The 18,270-nt window shown below is 40.2% G+C and overlaps 1 protein-coding gene across 1 annotated transcript; it reads left to right on the top strand.

Moving 5' to 3' along the window:
• The first annotated feature begins 237 nt into the window (after positions 1 to 237).
• Positions 238 to 18,270, top strand: LOC128855969 (endochitinase-like). The gene is made up of 7 exons (XM_054091270.1): positions 238 to 325; positions 8,056 to 8,680; positions 8,742 to 8,865; positions 8,931 to 9,422; positions 9,617 to 9,769; positions 17,429 to 17,647; positions 18,013 to 18,270. The coding sequence occupies exons 1-7, from the start codon at positions 322 to 324 to the stop codon at positions 18,166 to 18,168; spliced, it is 1,773 nt and encodes a 590-aa protein (XP_053947245.1). The 5' UTR covers positions 238 to 321; the 3' UTR covers positions 18,169 to 18,270.

Consider the following 18,270-nt stretch of genomic DNA (forward strand, 5'->3'; position numbering starts at 1 on the left):
GTTGGTGCTTTCTATGCCGCTACGTCAAAGTAGGAAATATTGTGGCGCGTAACGCATCGCACTGCATTACGAAGGCAAGACTTAAGCCGCTTGGCTTGAGTTGATTTTTTTCCCCGATTTTTCCTTTTTCTCTTTTCTTTTGTTTTGCTTTGTTTCTGTTACTTATCGTGCGCGGGTGAGAACTCAATGGGAAGTGGTAGAAGTTACTACCGCTAACAAGCCCGACAGTTACGTGCGACATTTGTGCGCCAAATTGCAAATAAAAACGTAACGCATGCGCGCACCGACTGTCATTCGACGCCCAAGACTCATACGCACAACATGGGTAAGAGTGCTGGAGTAGTGATAAGAAATTGAAGCGGTTGACATAAATTGAAAAGTTGAGCATTTCAGGAGAGAAATTCTTTAAAGTCTTCTAAAAATGTGCTTGTGTTCGATATAGAAATATTTTGAATAAATAAAGGAAAATAGAGCAAAGTGATAAGTGAATAGTGTTAAGAATGTTGACAAAGCCTAAAAAAATTGAATACAGAAATAGCACAAATTGTGAATAAAGTTATTGAAAATGAAAGTTTCCAAAGTGAAAGCTGTGTGTTTGAATAAAAAATTTACATCTGAATTGACACAAGCAATGTATTATTCTACACCATATTTTGTATTGCGCAGTAAAAGAAATCCATATTTCGGAATCTTTGATCCGAGTTGAAAAAGAAAATTGTCATCCTTTGTTCTACAAAAATTCTTTTGCCGCTTTAATGTCACTTTTGAACAAATTTCAATGAAAGCAATAGCGCAAACAAAATTTAAATTTAAAAACAACCCCACATTTCAATTTTGAAAACTGCCAAAATTATATTTTTTGACGAAAATTTTCTTTGCATTCTGCTAGGGTGATAATTTCTTAGACCGGATTCTAATTCGGTGTAATAATGCTACTGAAACCAACCAACATCTTCAAAGTGAAAAAAATGATGCTAGATTTAGATTTAGATTCGCGCTATAGCGCGGCACTCAAGGAGAAGTATTGAAGTAGAATTAGTTGAACAAACGTCATAAGTGAGTGGTTCATATCCCGATTATGCGCAGATGACTACGCAGTCTGCAATAGCCTTTGAGAATGCTCGTGAGCAGTGAGGATTTCGCATGGTGTAGACCCATGGTTTGGTGCCAGGTATCCTCCCTTAGCTTTAGCTTTTCACTCCTGAGCTCTTCCTTGACGGTGTGTTGTCACATAGCAAGGAAGGGGTCGGGTCCTATTAATGACGAGGCCGCAGCCTCTCTTGCCAATGCGTCCGCTACTTCGTTTCCAGTTGTACCCCTGTGTACTCCAACCCAAACAAGAAGGATGCAATTGTGCTTCCTTAACAGATTCAGTTTCTCGATACACTCAAGGACCAGTGAGGGCTTTGTCATCCTTGAGTACCGACTATCATTCAGAATGGCAATTCGCTCATTCCGACGATTCCTGCCTAACTTGATTTCTGCACATAGACAGATGGCATACGCCTCTGCGAGAAGATGCTTGGTTACGAGTATCTACACCAGAAATACATGGTGGAGCAAAATCAATCCCTCTATCGGAAGATTTATGATTTTTACAAACGGCTTCGTATGTTAATCATATTTGGCACTTGTGAACTAGACCGCTGTAGCGTTAAAACAAACAAGTAATGGTTAAAATAAAGACTTCCATCGATCAGAAATTTTTTTGTTTTTTTTGTTAAAAAAGTTAGAACGAAGGATGATTAATTTTGTGCCACCTTTTATATAGAATCACATACATGAAAATTGAAATTGAAATTTGAAAAGGTCGAGCCAAGGGGCACCAGGAGATTTGGTGGATCCTAAAACACTCAGGCCAAAAAGCTCTGGAAAGAGGGTAGATAGCCAAGGAGGGAAGGAGAAAAGTATCAGAGAAAGAGGTAGGAAAGAATAGAGACAGAGACAGAGATAGCTAGTTCTGTGAGAATTTTCCAGATTTTTTGGTAAATCTGTAAATATCTTTCAGTTTTAGAGAACAAATATTACTCATTCTCGACATCGGAACCCAAAACTCGTAGCCGTGGTATAGCAAAGGCAGGACACTCACAGAGAAATGCTCAATGCTATTCGCCTCCTGCAAGCACGACAGGCACATTGGGTCCTCAATGATTCCAATGGTGGTCATATGCTGACCCCAGGACACAGTAATGATACCGACCATCAACCGAACGTCTTTCCTTTCAAGTTTTAGTAGAAAGTTTGACAGTTTTCTGTTCCGACTTGTCACAAAATACTTTGCAGTTCTGCAGCGTTCTAGACCAGACCATCGCTCTTTATGTAGATTGCCTACATAATCGCTGATCCAATTCATGATTCCTGCGGAACTGATTCCGACTATTGGCTCTAGCCCTTGTGGGGGAACCGCTGATCTACGGTTGGCCAATTCATCGGCAATTTCGTTTCCTTGAACACCGGAGTGTCCTGGAGCCCATATAAGTACCAGCCTGTTTGGTCTTGCGACAGAATTAAGCTTCTTCTTACATTCTTGAACAATCTTTGAGGTTTTCTTCACGTTCTCCAGGGCCTTCAGTGCAGCCTGACTGTCACTGAAAACTCCAATCTGTTTACCGCTCCATCTCCTCTACATTATCCATTCGGCTAATACACATCTACATAAATAAAACACACACATATTTCTTTTGTTCGAAAATCCATTACATAATTCGAAACCTTTCCATATACATAAATTTAAATTAGCAAACACCCGCCGGTAAATGAACTCATTGTCGCTTCAATTGGAAAAAGAAAATTGTGTAAATAATTCAATTAAACCTTCATAGCCCAAATGGAAAACCATTTGTTTTCTGCCGCTTTTGTGGAAATTTGTTTGTAAAAGCAGTTGTTATTGTTGTTGCTACTATTATCGCGACTGTTTCTAATGTGAATTATGAACTCGCATAGCCTTAACGTTGACAAAAATGTACGCGCACACACTAACACTTAAAGTGCCGCACAGACACATACACACACACACATGTAGCCATGCCAAATCTGCCTACCATAACTGAAACGGGCCAACGACGTATAATTGGCTATAAAGTATTGTACAGGTACGTCAACAAACTATTGACACGCCGCATTGCATATTTATTAAGTAACACCAAGCAATCGCACTAAATTTGCATAAGTGTGTGTGTGATGCACGCCTGCTGGCAGCTGATAACACAAATGATTGATTTAAAATTCAACCAACGTTTGCGACGCATAATAAAAGAAAAACACAAACAACACAAATCCATTTACATACCTTGGTGCGTGTGTTTGTGATGCACGAGCGTGTGTGTGTGTGTCTGCTTTGTTTGAAATGCCATGCAAAGCGGCGCGGCGGTCGGCAAACTCGGCGATACTCAAACGTAATGTAACAACAGCCCGAACATTCCTTCATTTCAAATGATTTGAATTGAAATTTTCTTAATGACACTTCTTTCTCGCATTTATTTACTTATTTTATTTTATGAAATTATGCACACAACTGTTGGTAATTTTCCCTCATTTTGGCAACGCCAAAGTCAACACGTCACGGTAATAAAATATTCGAGCAAGATCCCTACAAAATTTATTATGTTGTAGACATTTACATGCGAACACACGTATGCATGTACCACATTTGTGTGTGTGAGTGTGTTTGTTGTATTTGCTATTGCTATTCGCGATGACATTGTTAGACAAAACTTGCGTTTACAATAATTATGCGTTAATTGCGGTAGCGCCTGTGCTGATATTTTGATTTGATATTCATTTCTTTTTTCTGTTTTATTCTTATGTTGTAATTGATTGTGAAATGTTGAGCAAAAGCATGCAAAAAGGAAGCATTTGTGTACTTGAAATCTTGTACGCTTGCAGAATTTTAATTAAGTACCGCAGCTGCGGCCTGAGAACGTCTAATATTTTATTATTTTTTACTGATATTCTTACACTTGAGGGCAGTAAAGTATTTATTCAATTTAATTTGGATTATGAGAATATATTGGAAAGGTGTTGTTGGTCAGCCATCGGCAGTGACATCATATCAAACTATTAAATAAATTCTCCGGCCCGTAGTCAGAAAGAAGTTAAAAAACAGAAAATGCTTTTTATCACAAAAACTCAGTGTCAACTTTAAAGTGAGCAGTGGGTGACTCGAAAATGTTAAAATAAGGTTCTACGTTACTTCTTTGTTGCTTTTCTACTCACCATTTCTCAATGCAACTAAAAATCAGCTCACACAGGGTGAAGAAATTAAAGTATTCACATTTCTTTATATAGGCGTGCAATTTTTTTTTTCTTTTCACATAGATAACCATGTTCTCTCCTATTATTGCTAGACACTATTAGGTTGAGGAATAAGTTCGTGGCGTTTTTACCGAATTATTTTAATCAAAAACATCAATTACATCAATAAGTTAATCAATTATAAATTTTAAGGTCCGATGTCGATTTTGAATAAAATCCTTTTTTTTTTAGGAAATTATTGTCATTTCTCTTTATTATGATAATATTGGTATGGCTCAATTACGTATGGGATAAAATATCAGCCAAATGGCCGCCACGGCCTCGGCGGCACACCTCCAACCGACGGTCCAAATTTTCAATGAGGCTGAGGTATAATTGAGGTTCTATGCCGTTAATGTGCCGAATTATCTCATCCTTTAGCTCTTAAATTGTTGCTGGCTTATCGATGTACACCTTTTCTTTCAAATAACCCCGAAGAAAGAAGTCCAACGGTGTCAAATCACATGATCTTGGCGGCCGATTGACATCGCCGCGACGTGAGATTATTCGGCCATCAAATTTTCCGCGCAAAAGAGCCATTGTTTCGTTAGCTGTGTGACAAGTGCGACCATCTTGTTGAAACCACATATCGTCCACATCCATATCTTCCAATTCGGATCATAAAAAGTTCGTTATCATCTCACGAAAGCGAACACTATTCACAGTAACTGCCTCACCGGCCTCATTTTGGAAAAAATACGGCCCAATGATGCCGCCGGCCCATAAACCACACCAAACACTCACTCTTTGTGGGTGCATTGGTTTTTCGGCAATCACTCTTGGATTATCATTCGCCCAAATGCGGCAATTCTGCTTATTGACGAATCCACTGAGATAAAAATGTGCCTCATCGCTGAAGATGATTTTCTTCACGAAGTACGCAATATGCATTTTGATTTGAATGCCCGTTTTCATAATAAGCCTGAAAACCTTTAATGCGTTGCTCGACTGTGTATCTTTCCATGGTTCAAATCGAGTTTCGAGTCTGAAATTGAAAAATGTCACATGAAATGCAGAAATAAACTTGAGTTTAGGTGTGGTTCACATTCACCACCGGCCCTTGAAATTTAACCACCCTTTATATTCGCTGTTGCTGTTTACAGCCTCTTCCCACCTCTCAACCAATTTGTTGATGTCGTTCCGCCAAAAATCGCTTGGTCTGGTGTCAAAGACGTTGTTGAGCCAGTTTTTAAAGACCTCTTTGTTATCGAAGGTAACGCTCTTCATATGGTTGGCAGGTAGTAGAAAAGATTGTAATCGATCAGTGCAAGCATGCTGAAGGACCTTCTATTCGAGCTGTTGGAGTGCGGCTTTGACGACTTGTGCATCATAGTACACGCGGTGTAGCTAGGCAATGTAGAGCTCCTTGTTGACCGTGGTATTCTTTTCGAACATTTCCCAGTGCACCATGTCCTCCCAGTCCACCAAACACATATCATGATCTTCTGTGGATGAAGATCCGGCTTGACTCTCCTGGAGCCACCCACTCCTTTCTTTGCTTCATATTGCTGTACGAGGTGTGTTCAAAAAGTATCGCGAATTTTGAATTTTCGCAGGTTACGTATATTTGAATGTCGATTTTTTTGTGGCGATATGTTGGTACTCATGTCTCGCACTTATGCCGACGAGTTCGGCCATTTTGAAAGTTCAGTTAATTGTTGACAGCGGCCTTGCTTGCACGTGTTTCGGCTCGTCTTCGATTTTTACCTATTCAAAAAGATGGATCAAAGAACCTGTATCAAATTTTGTGTGAAAAACGAAATTAAGTGCGCGGATGCATTCCGAAGGTTGACTGTGTCATACGGAGAAGCTACTTTGGATCAAAGCAACGTTTATCGGTGGTACAAAATGTTCTCAGAAAGCCGAGAAGATGTGAACGACGAAAAGTGTGCCGGACGCCCGAGCACTTCAACAACAGACGAAAAAATTGATAAAGTGAAGAAAATGGTATTGGCCAATCGTCAAATCACCGTTAGAGAAGTTGCTGAGGATCTAGACATATCGATTGACCAGTGCCATTCGATTTTTTCCAATGATTTGGGCATGAGACGGGTCGTCGCAAAATTCGTACCAAAACTTTTCAATTTCGACCAAAAGCAGCATCGCATGAACATTGCTAATGAGATGTTTGACTCTGTCCGCGACGACCCAAATTTGCTCCAGAGGGTCATAACTGGTGAGGAATCATGGGTTTATGGTTATGACGTGGAAACCAAAGCTCAATCATCTCAATGGAAGCTGCCGCACGAACCAAGACCGAGAAAGTGCTCCAAGTTCGATTGAATGTAAAAGTTTTGCTTACCGTTTTCTTCGATTGCAGGGGCGTAGTGAATCATGAGTTCTTGCCACAGGGTAAAACGGTCATTAAGGAATATTACCTGCAAGTTATGCGTAATTTGCGTAAAGCAATCCACCAGAAGCGCCCGGATTTGTGGAAGAACAAAAATTGGCTTTTGCATCACGATAACGTCCCTGCTCACACATCGTTGCTCGTGCGCGACTTTTTGGCCAAAAACAACACACTAATGATGCCACAGCCCCCGTATTCCCCAGATCTGGCCCCCTGTGACTTTTTCTTGTTCCCGAAACTAAAGAGGCTCATGAAAGGGCGACGCTACGCTGCGATTGGCAAGATAAAGACGGCATCGAAGGAGGAGCTGAACAAGATATATTAAAAAAAAATTATTTTTTGAAGTGCTTCGAAGATTGGAAAAAACGTTGGCACAAGTGCATAATATCTCATGGGGATTACTTTGAAGGGGGCAAAATATACCTATATTATTGAATAAATAAATAATTTTTGAAAAAAAATAAAAATTCGGGATAGTTTTTGAACACACCTCGTATAGGAACCATTTCTCATCTCCCGTGACGATTCGGTCCAAATGCGTTGTTTATGACCGCGTGTTTTTCGATGGCGGATGAGATGCTGAGAAGCATTTTGAAGGTGACTTCCTTTGCTTTTTTCGTTGAGCTCGCGAGGTTCCCAGTTTTTCGGTAAAATTAAGGTGATTGGGAATGTTTTTATGGTTGCAGTTCATTTTTTTGCCAATTTACGACTGGTTTGGCTACAGTTCTCCTTTGATTTGAGACTTTATTCATCGGATTCAGCAGGTCTTCCTTTGCGGGGCGTGCCATCGACGTTAGAGTCACCATTTTTGAACTTAGCAAACCATTTCCGTGTTGTAGACTCGTCTATGAGACCTTCTCCATACACGTCGCAATTGTCCCGTGCTGATTTGACAGCTTTTTGACCTCGATGAAAAGCAAAGAAAATCAGATGCCGAAAATGTTGATTTTTGCCTCCTGGGTATTCCATTTCTAAGCCCTAAAACTAATAAAAATTAAATAACTCAAAAATACAATTAACATAGTTTTGTAGAGCAGAAATAGTTCTATCGAATGAATACTTACCCATTGCCAAACAGCAAACAAATCGTTGTAAAATAAAAGAAAACATAAAAACGCTATGAACTTATTCCCCAACCCAATAGTTTTAACATACATATCTATATTTTATAATGTTTTAAAATTTAAATACTGATTTTAAGTTAGAATTGGTTTTAACTGAAATGAAATCGTTCTTCAATTTGTGGTGCGCGCACAGTGCCGTTCGAAGGCGGCATAAAGAACTTTTTTTATGAGAAGCTTTTTCAGGGCAGAAATAAACTCGTCTTAGGATTGAAGATCTTGCCGTATATAAATTAGCATAAATATAATTAGTCACGCCACTTTTTATTTTGTTTTTCATCTCTTCTGCAGATATTCCCTTAAAACTATTGCTACTCTGCTTCACGCTTACAGTGGCTGCCATATGCACATCGGCCAACGAGCAACCGGCGCGTATTGTTTGCTACTTCAGTAACTGGGCTGTGTATCGCCCCGGATTAGGGCGTTATGGACTCGAGGATGTGCCAGCAGACTTGTGCACACATCTGGTCTACTCATTTATTGGCCTGAACGATAAGAGTTGGGATGTGTTGGTAATTGATCCCGAATTGGATGTAGAACAAAATGGATTCCAAAAATTCACCCAAATGCGGCAGAAGCATCCGAACCTTAAGCTGCAAGTGGCTGTAGGTGGCTGGGCTGAAGGTGGTTCGAAGTACTCTCAAATGGTGGCGGTACGTGAACGACGACTGAGTTTCATACGCAGTGTTGTGCAGTTCATGAAGGATTACAATTTTGATGGTTTCGACTTGGATTGGGAGTACCCGGGCGCTACAGATCGTGGCGGCACTTTTGGCGATAAGGACAAGTTTTTGTATTTCGTGCAGGAGTTGCGACGCGCTTTTGATCGAGAGGGACGCGGCTGGGAAATAACAATGGCTGTACCTGTCGCGAAGTTCAGACTTCAGGAGGGCTACCATGTACCCGAGTTGTGCGAGTAAGTGACGCATGTTAAGAAACCCCAATTATGGTCATCTATAATAAGAATTCGATTATAGGTTACTGGATGCCATACACGCAATGACCTATGATTTGCGCGGTAACTGGGCTGGTTTTGCGGATGTACATAGTCCACTCTATAAGCGCAAGCACGATCAGTGGGCGTATGAGAAATTGAATGTGGTATGTGATGAGTGAATCTCACCTCAGTTAAGTTACTTAGATCATTTTTTTCTTTTGCATTACAGAATGACGGTCTTGCGCTTTGGGAGGAAATGGGTTGTCCCGCAAATAAGTTAGTTGTTGGTGTGCCATTCTATGGACGTACTTTCACACTCAGCAACTCCAACAAGAACTACAACATGGGCACCTACATCAACAAGGAGGCAGGTGGTGGAACACCAGGTCCTTATACGAATGCCAGTGGCTTCCTCGCCTATTATGAAATCTGTACCGAGGTACAAGATGCATCCAAGGGATGGACCGTGCAATGGGACGATCAAGGCATGGTGCCCTTCACCTACAAAGATACGCAGTGGGTGGGCTATGAGAACGAGAAATCGGTGCAAATTAAAATGGACTTCATCAAGCAAAAGGGTTATGCGGGGGCTATGACTTGGGCTATTGACATGGACGATTTCCATGGATTGTGTGGACGCGAGAACGCATTGATGCAAATACTCTATGACAACATGCACGATTACATGGTGCCCGAGCCTACGCGCGAAACAACACCGCGGGTAGGTGTGCCAAGTTTAGCGAATATAAATCATTCGCGCGTTGGAAGCTTTGTTTTTATTTTTGCAAGCGTTAGCAAACTTTTAGCTATAGAAGTGTTGCCAAGAACAAATGCCAGCATTTTTGCACCATTTTATTTTATTATTAATTTGAGAATCATCTGTAATTTATTATGTTTCTTGTTTATTTCTTGCAGCCCGAATGGGCAAAACCACCAGCGACGCCGCCGAATCCCGATGAGGCCAGTTTCGTGTCACAAGATGTCACCACAAAGAGGCCGAAACCGAGTACAACAACAACAACAACAACAACAACGAAGCGACCACTAGATCAAACAACAACGACCAAGGTGAGTGAATGTACAGATTATACCTATACATATAAATGCATATGTGTGAGTAGATAGAAGTGACCCTGCAGGAAAAGCCACTGGCACACTGCTAGTGAAACAAAAACGTGGCTAGTTCGCATTCCTTTTCTTTTCTAAGTATATGGCAATGAATTTGGGCAGGCATACACTTTGACGTATTTGATATATTACATTGATTCTAAACGCTTTACTGAATGAGGATGAGAGATAGATTTGAAAAAAATCCGAAAAAATTCTAAACTATTTTATGCCAACAGTTCTTCTTCTTCTTGATTGGCGCGAGAACCGCTTACGCGATTTTGGCCGAGTTCAACAAAGCGCACCGGTCATTTCTTTCTCGCGCTAACCGGCGACAGCTGGAAACTCAAAGTGAAGCCAAGTCCTTCTCTGCCACTCTACTACCACCAGCAGCAACCATAGCGAATACTTTCAGAACCGGAGCGTTTACATCATTCGGATGGCATAACCCAGCCAACGATACCGCTGGATCTTTATTCGTTGAACTATGTCTATGTCGCCGTGAAGCTCGTACAGCTCATCGTTCCATCCCCTACGATACTCGCCGTCACCAAAGTGCAAAGGTGCAAGAATCTAACGAAGAATCTCTCTTGCCAATAAGTGCCAACAGTTATTGAACCGTATTAATTTCGAAGGCAAAGTTCTAACGGCTCTTTAAATTCCAAATTTTACTCTTTTATGCGACAGCTTGCTGTCAAATTTCTATGAAATGGAGGCAAAAAAGCCGATTGGAAATTTTTAATTTTACTATTAGCGCGAGACTAGTTAAATTTTTTTTCCGTGAACCTCTGATATATCACGTTTCCCAATTCATTGTTTTCTTCAAACCACTTGGTCTTGTCAATGATTTTACTAAAGGAGATTTGGTCTTGAGAACCTGCCTAGCATCTGAGGCCTCTTGTGCGTAAAAACTGGGTATTCGCTGCAAAGGAAAACCATTTCATTAATAGCCACGAAATTGCTTTTTCAGCACCGGTATGAAGGGCCTCTTTTAAGCGCATGTTCACTACGGGCCCAATATTCCGCAATGGTGGACGTCAGTACTGAAATATTCGTTCTTCACCGTCTTAGAAGTTCATCTGTGCTTGACTTGTCGTAGTGGGAGAATTTTCCGGTTGCTTATCTTGTTTTATGTAAGCTCTAAGTGGAGGCCACTTTTTCGAATTCATTAAGATGGTCTCCGCGCCGCTGATTAACTTATTAGAAATCTTTTTGATGGATATTGGTATGAAGTATTCACTTCGACCTGAAGATCAATTGTACACTCTCCTTGTCGTGTATATTCTTATGGTCATAATCCCAGGCAAGTGAGATACCTATTGGTCCGGCCATCAAGCTCAACATCGACTTGAAATGTCTGACTTATCTGATATTTGTCGTACGCGAAATCAGTGCCAAAGATGCTGCTGCTCCGCCGAGTTGTTTCCCAAAATTTATTCCCTAGTGATGACATTGATGATGACAATATCCGATAAGACGGCCCTCGGAGTGTTTGAGAGCAAGATTCTACGGAAGATTTTTGGACCTCTGCATGTTAGCGATGGCGAGTGTAGCAGACGATAGACCAATGAACTGTATGAGCGAATAAGGATCCAGCGGCTTCGTTGGCTGGATCATGTCATGCTCTTGTGGTACCAAGGAGACAAGGTGGTCGCTTTCTAACACATCAGTGCCAAAGACAGCAAACCTGATTCGAGCGAAGGCGGGGCAGACGCACAGAAAGTGGTCCGCCGTCTCATCTCCTCTTCACAAGCTGGGCAGAGTACACTGTCTGAGATGCCCAACCTTTCCATGTGCTTTGCCCACAGAAAGTGACCCGTCATCAGTCCAACCAGCCGTCTGCACTCCCCTCTGCTTAATAACAGAAGGGTTTGCGGCAATCGATTGGACATGACAGGTAGCATCAGTTTAGTTCACCTGCAGCCTTTTTCAGCCTGCCAAGCTCGCTTGTGGGTTGAAGTAACCCGTTTGATAACCGTGACTTTGATGGAGAAGTTGAACTCAGAGCCCATCGTAGCTTAAGAGTCTGAGGTCTCGTTACCAGCGATACCCACGTTTCTCGGTGCCCATGTTAATATCAGGATATTGTGTATACCGACATAGATGAGCCTAGATTTACAGGACTGGACTACCCTTGAAGTGGTTGAAGGGCTGTCATTAGCGCGGAGCGTCTGCCAAGCGATGAACCGAATCGGCTGGTGGGGGAAAATGATCGTTGGCCCTTAGCCTTCCACTAGAAACCGGCCCCAGTTCGCTGGCAACAGCGGTGCAGTCAACATCGCTCCGCGCGTAAAAGCTGTTTTAAAAGTTTGTTAGGATTTTGCAGTGGCGAAAATGCAGCGATCGTTGGAGCAACGTTATTCGATCAAATTTTGCGTAAAGCTAAACAAAACGAGTACCGAAACCATTGAGCTACTCAAGGAGGTGCGCATGTCGAAATCCAAGGTCAAAACCATGCTGATCATCTTTTTCGACTCTCGAGGCATCGTCCACAAGGAGTTTGTACCTCCAGGAAGCACTGTAAACGCGGCATTTTACAAAGAAGTGCTCCTTCGGCTGAAAAACCGCGTCGCCCGGGTTCGGCCCAACCTCGTCAACAATTGGACCCTTCATCACGACAATACGCCGGCGCACACCGCCTTCCTCTGCACCTCTGCATTGGCCAAGATGGGGGTTTCGGTGCTTCCCACCCCTCGTACAGCCCAGACCTCTCCCCTCCGGACTTCTTCTTGTTCCCGCGCCGAAAAAGAAAGCTGAAGGGGAGGCGAGGCGACTCCATCGAGGTGAACCAAAAACTGTGACAGCCGAATTGAACGCGATTCCGGCGGATGAGTTTAAAAAATGTTTCCTGCAGTGGAAGGTTCGCTACCAGCGGTGTATGGAAGCTCAAGGGTCATATTTTGAAAAATATTAGTTGTATAAGCCAAAAGGTTTAATAAAACTGCTTAAAAAATAAGGCTCATTACTTTTCAATCAAACCCTGTATGTTTGGGGTACGCCCAGCGGCAGTTTTGCTATACCCTTTGAACATGACTTAACCGCACCATCTTCAAATTGGATATTCTTCGATTCTCACTATTCCCGTCTCACGATAGAATTGACCTTATGATGGCCATTGTTGCATGTAAAATTCTGAATTATTAATCATCGTCAAAATTTAAGTTAAAAAATCACAGTATCGCTCTCTCATTTGCTAAACCAGAAGGCGAGGATAACTCACGAGTGCATTGCTCTTTCGGTTTTAAATCTGATGCGCTCTACCGGCAGATACATCGGCATAGGCGAACTTTTATTTCTTTTGAACTCGAAATTTGTTCAGTAGTTCAGGTTTCCCCTCAGCAGTATGTATGTATATAAATATGTGTACTCAAATAGATATATTTGCTGGTGTAGATATGCCAATGCAGTAAAATAATTAAGATTAATACGAGAAAAGTAAAAAGAATTCTTCTATCGCAGCTAATTGCCAAATTGTTTGGGAATTCGCACGTACACACACATGCCCACATATATATATATATGTATGTGTCTTTCTGTGCATGTATGTAAGTGCGCATAGCATTGTTCCACTGGGCCATGCTAAGCCAAATAGAATTCCCTATTTTTAGTTGGCCTGCTTGTCTTTGCAGAATTAGCTTCCGCAAAAATAGAAAATTAAGGCACAAAATTACATAGCTAAAGTGCGCTAAGCTGGCACCAGCGCTAAAAGAGTAATGAGTGGACAAATACATACATATTTAATAATAATAAAAAAAGAGAGTGGAATAAAATTTAAGAAATACCTTAGGTTGCAATTTGACATTTCTAATAGATGCCTCATTATTTTGCTAGCATCACAGGTACAACATGAAAAGCTTTCAGGGGCAAACTACAATATTTGAGGGATAAGAGTTGGACAAAAACAAAAATTATGTTTTTAAGTGTTGGACACTCTACAGTGCACAAGTTACAGTGCGTATTTATTTTTATTGAAATAAAAAATTGTTTAAACCACTGAAGTGCAGCGCTGAATAAATTAATTTTATTCCAATAGTAAACATAATTCATACTTTAATTAAAAACACAATTTTCATGATTTTTTTTCGAGGTATGCGATGGTTATATTAAAGACTTCCTGCCAGGTGGTGTCAGCTGTTAAAAATCGATTTAAATATTTCATTTGTTTATAAAAATAGAATTTGTAAATGATTTTTATTAACGTTCTTACCATTTTTTTAACTCCCTCTTCTGTCTTCAAACTGAAACTAAAAATGTTTTTTGCCTCAATAGAAGCGGAGTTATGGATTTTTGTGAATGAGCTTTCAAGCCAAAAATTACGTAATTCACTACTTTTTTTTCAAAAAAAGACTTCCCCAAATATCTACCTCGAATTTTTCAACATAAAGCTGATAAATTTTATTCACATTGTAATTTTGCCGATTAGAAAGGTATTCGATTTTTAAAGTGTACACCAAGGGTGAGCAATTTAGAGGTGTTGTATTTTAAATCCAAATAAAACAACGAAAATTCATGTTGGTTGGGCAATTTTTATTATTTTTGTGTAGAACCATTCACGATTTTTATTTTTTAAAGATAATCCCTTTCAAATGTTGGCCGCAACTGCGCTGTAATTCGGTCATGCGTAATCACGAACTTTGAGCGACTCGCTGGAGGACTTCGGTCGGTAACTCGTGAATCACTTTAGTAATGTTGGCCTCCAATGACTTAACCGAAACTAGTTTATCCACTAGTCATTTTGATTTTACCTACCCCACAAATAAAAATCTAAAGATGTGATATCATTCGATCTTGGTGGCCAATCTACTAGTCCGAGACGACAGATAAATTGCTCACCGAAATGACGTCGCAGTAATTCCATTATTTCACCGGCAAGTAGCGGCAATGATCGTCTTGCTGGAACCAAATGTTGTGAAGATCACGGGCTTTAATTTCTGACACTCATCATCAAAAAGTCGTTTATCATGGCGCGATTGCGTTTGCCATTCATTGTTACATTGGCACCAGACTCGTCTTTGAAAAAATATGGGCTGATCATTCCTCCAGCCCATAGGCCGCAGCAAACGATTGTTTTAATGAATTTAATCGATGTGGCCGCCGTAGACGAATGGGTTGGTGCGTAACTACCATTCGGAATTCAGAGAGAACGTAGGTTTGAGTCTCGGGAAAATACCAAAATGGAGAAAAAGTTTTTCTAATAGCGGTCGTCCCTCGGCAGGCAATAGCAAACCTCCGAGTGTATTTCTGCCATGAAAAAGCTCCTCATAAAAATATCTGCCGTTCGGAGTCGGCTTGAAACTGTAGGTCCCTCCATTAGTGGAACAACATCAAAACGCCCACCACAAATAGGAGGAGGAGCTCGGCCAAACACCCAAAAAGGGTGTTATATATCGATGTTCTTGAATGGCTTCGGGTTGCTCTTCAGCCCAAGTACGACAATTTTACATATTATGTATATATATACAATAATGGGCCTCATCGCTGATCGCCATAAGTTGGCCTGAGCGCGCGATGAACACTTTTCACAGAGCGTCGACTTCCGTAATATATTTGCACGATTCGTAAACGTTGTTGAAGCATAAGTCTTTTCATGACGAACTGTCAATGAATACTGAAAAAATAATGTATTTAGTTTGACAGTAGTCACGCGGGATCGTTCAAACAAACCGTGTTGGAAAAAGTACCCACAATCTGATAACCATTTACATATACCACAAATGGTTCAGATACTATTGGCCTTTTTGGTTCGGGATCGTGTTTAGAATATTCGCAGAGTATCAGTTATTGTATTTAAGGGCATCTCACAAAAATATTTAATGGATTCGATTTGCAGCTTCGAGGTTAGCACTTCATATCAACAAGGCTACTAACAACACGATTATTGAGCTTAGTGGACAAAAGATCGTTTGCTTGATGCACTCCTGCTAAAGCAAAATAGCATCTAAGCTCATGCCTTCAGTTTTAGGCCCAACAAAAACTCAATAATCGTAGCTTCCAGGGGGCCAATTATGCCAGCACTTAAAATCCACAACAAACTGGTACTATTTGCATTCTATTCTCCTTCTGTCCTGCAGTGGTATGATACTGGCCCAAGATCTTGAGCAGATAAATCTGTTAGTGTTAAATTACTCAAAATACTTACAGTGGCTCAATAAAGAACTCCGACATAGCACGCAGCTCCAAATTAAAAATGTTTGTAAGAAATGCAAGTTAAATATTTTTTTTTTTATATTTTTCGATTGGGTATTCAAATTGGATTTTAAAAATAGTAACAATAATTTACAAATCCATTACCTCTTTGTTACAAAAAGTTGATTATGCATTCGCAAAATTGGTGTAAAAAAAAAGTCGGATATCTGGCAATATCGCGATTGTTTGGCACTGTAGAACGGGGAATCCCACAATTAATTTTCTCTTGGTAGAAACAGTGCAAGAAAAGAACCAAACGTAATGAATTAAAATAAAATTTCAGTCCCGTTTTGTTGAATAAAAGTCCAAATTATAAGCATGGGTAGACAGCGTGGGCAAAGCTCAATTGAAGTCAGAAATTTAGTCGTCATGAAAAGGGTAAAACCGTTCGCGAAATCGCAGAAATAGTGGATAGATCCCGATCGACTGTATACGACGTGATAAAACGTTTCGAAGAAACAAAATTCGTGGAAAATAAAAAGAAATCGGGACGATCAAAACTGTTTCCGATGCAGATGAACGGTCGATAGTACAACGAATTAAGAGAAATCCAAATTTGAGCGCTCTTAAGCTTGCAACAGAAGTCGCCCAAAGTGCTGAAAAGTTGGGAATTAAGGACAATTTCCAGTACTATCAAGACAACGATCCCAAGCATTAGGCACTTGAAGTCCGTCTATGGCTTGTGTACAACTGCCCTAAAGTACTTGAAACACTTCCACACTCTCCAGTTATCAATGTAATTGATCATCTGTGTGCTCATTTGGAAAACCAACTGAAAAAGCTGGTTATTAGAAACAAGAAAGACCTAGAAGATACTATTAAAGAACAGTGGGGGAAAATAGACCCTTTAACATGCAAGAAGCTGGTCGAATCCATGCCAATATGACTGAACGCTGTGAGAAAAAAAGGCTTGCCGACTAAATATTAATTATATTTTTTTTTTCTCAAATATTATTTGCCTAACTTCTTTTTATTGTCATTTATTTTGCTAAGTTTTTATGTTTGTATTTTCTATGTACGAATGAGTAAAAGTTTTATTATGTTTGTAGCAGTTTTGAAAAATACACTTGAAGAACGAAAATAAATGTGACACTATTTCTTTATTGAGCCACTGCATGTCTCTCTTTTGACTACCTGGCAGAAATTTACGAGGTTTAATGGTAGTATAATTTGGTTTTTGCAGCTTTTCAAACTAAACCCCTCCAAATATTACACAGTTCAATTAATACAAGTGTCGATATACATCACATCACTAGGCGAGATCCCATTGACGGAAATTTTGCTTCTATAAGTTTTTCTAAAATCGGTATAAATTGCAAGCTTCTATTTGTCGCACTCCTTTGTTTCATTTATTGTTTTTTTGTTTTTAATTTTTAACTAACAATAATTAAAATTAATTTCATCAATAATTACTCCACAATTTGTTTATTGCAGAAACCCTCTAAGGGTTCTAAGAAACCCAAACCGAGACCAAAACCAAGACCAACAACTTCAACAACAACGACAACCGAAGCACCAACAATGAACCAGGAACCTGGAGGATTGGAAATTTTAGAACCTCACCCCGAGGTGGTAGAACCAACAGGCGAAGCTAATAAGCCCGATATTGACTGCGTAAACAAGGACTTTATACCGCATGCGAATTGCCAGAAGGTGAGTATTCGAGACTCGCAAATGAAAAAGAATTAAAAGAAGCTAAAATTCTGGCAAATTTGCTTAAGAAGGGGGGAAAAAATGTAGCCTTAACTGTAATAAGACTTTGTGTAATGAAAGCACAAATTGGATGGTTACTAAGAAGCCGGCTGTGTGACTTTGAAAACAGCTCTCTCTCTCTCTGTTTCTGATGTTGCTATGTTAAAATCAGTAACGCTAAAGTAAATATTCTACTACAGTCGGCTCTCTATGTGACACAAATGACGCGGATTTTAATTTTTGCAATTTTTCATCTTGTTTAAAAATTCTGTTCGATGCAACATGGTAAATATTTCACTAATTTTATTCTCTATTTAATTATCAAGTATTATCGCTGCGTGCATGGCGAGCCGGTGGAGTTCGAGTGCAAGGAGGGCACAGCTTTCCACACGATTTTGAACGTCTGCGATTGGATTGAGAACAGTGACCGTTACTACTGCACCAAAACGAAGAAAAAGGCCTTGGCTAATGAGACGAAGTGACTTTTTATTAAATTTTTTATTTAATCGAAAATAATTCATCACATCTAAAGAAGTATTTACATACATAGCACGTTAATAAAGGTTAGAATGTAAGAATGCGAA

The sequence above is a fragment of the Anastrepha ludens genome, chromosome 2 (genome assembly GCF_028408465.1).
Source record: "Anastrepha ludens isolate Willacy chromosome 2, idAnaLude1.1, whole genome shotgun sequence".
NCBI classification, from domain to species: Eukaryota; Metazoa; Arthropoda; class Insecta; order Diptera; family Tephritidae; genus Anastrepha; species Anastrepha ludens.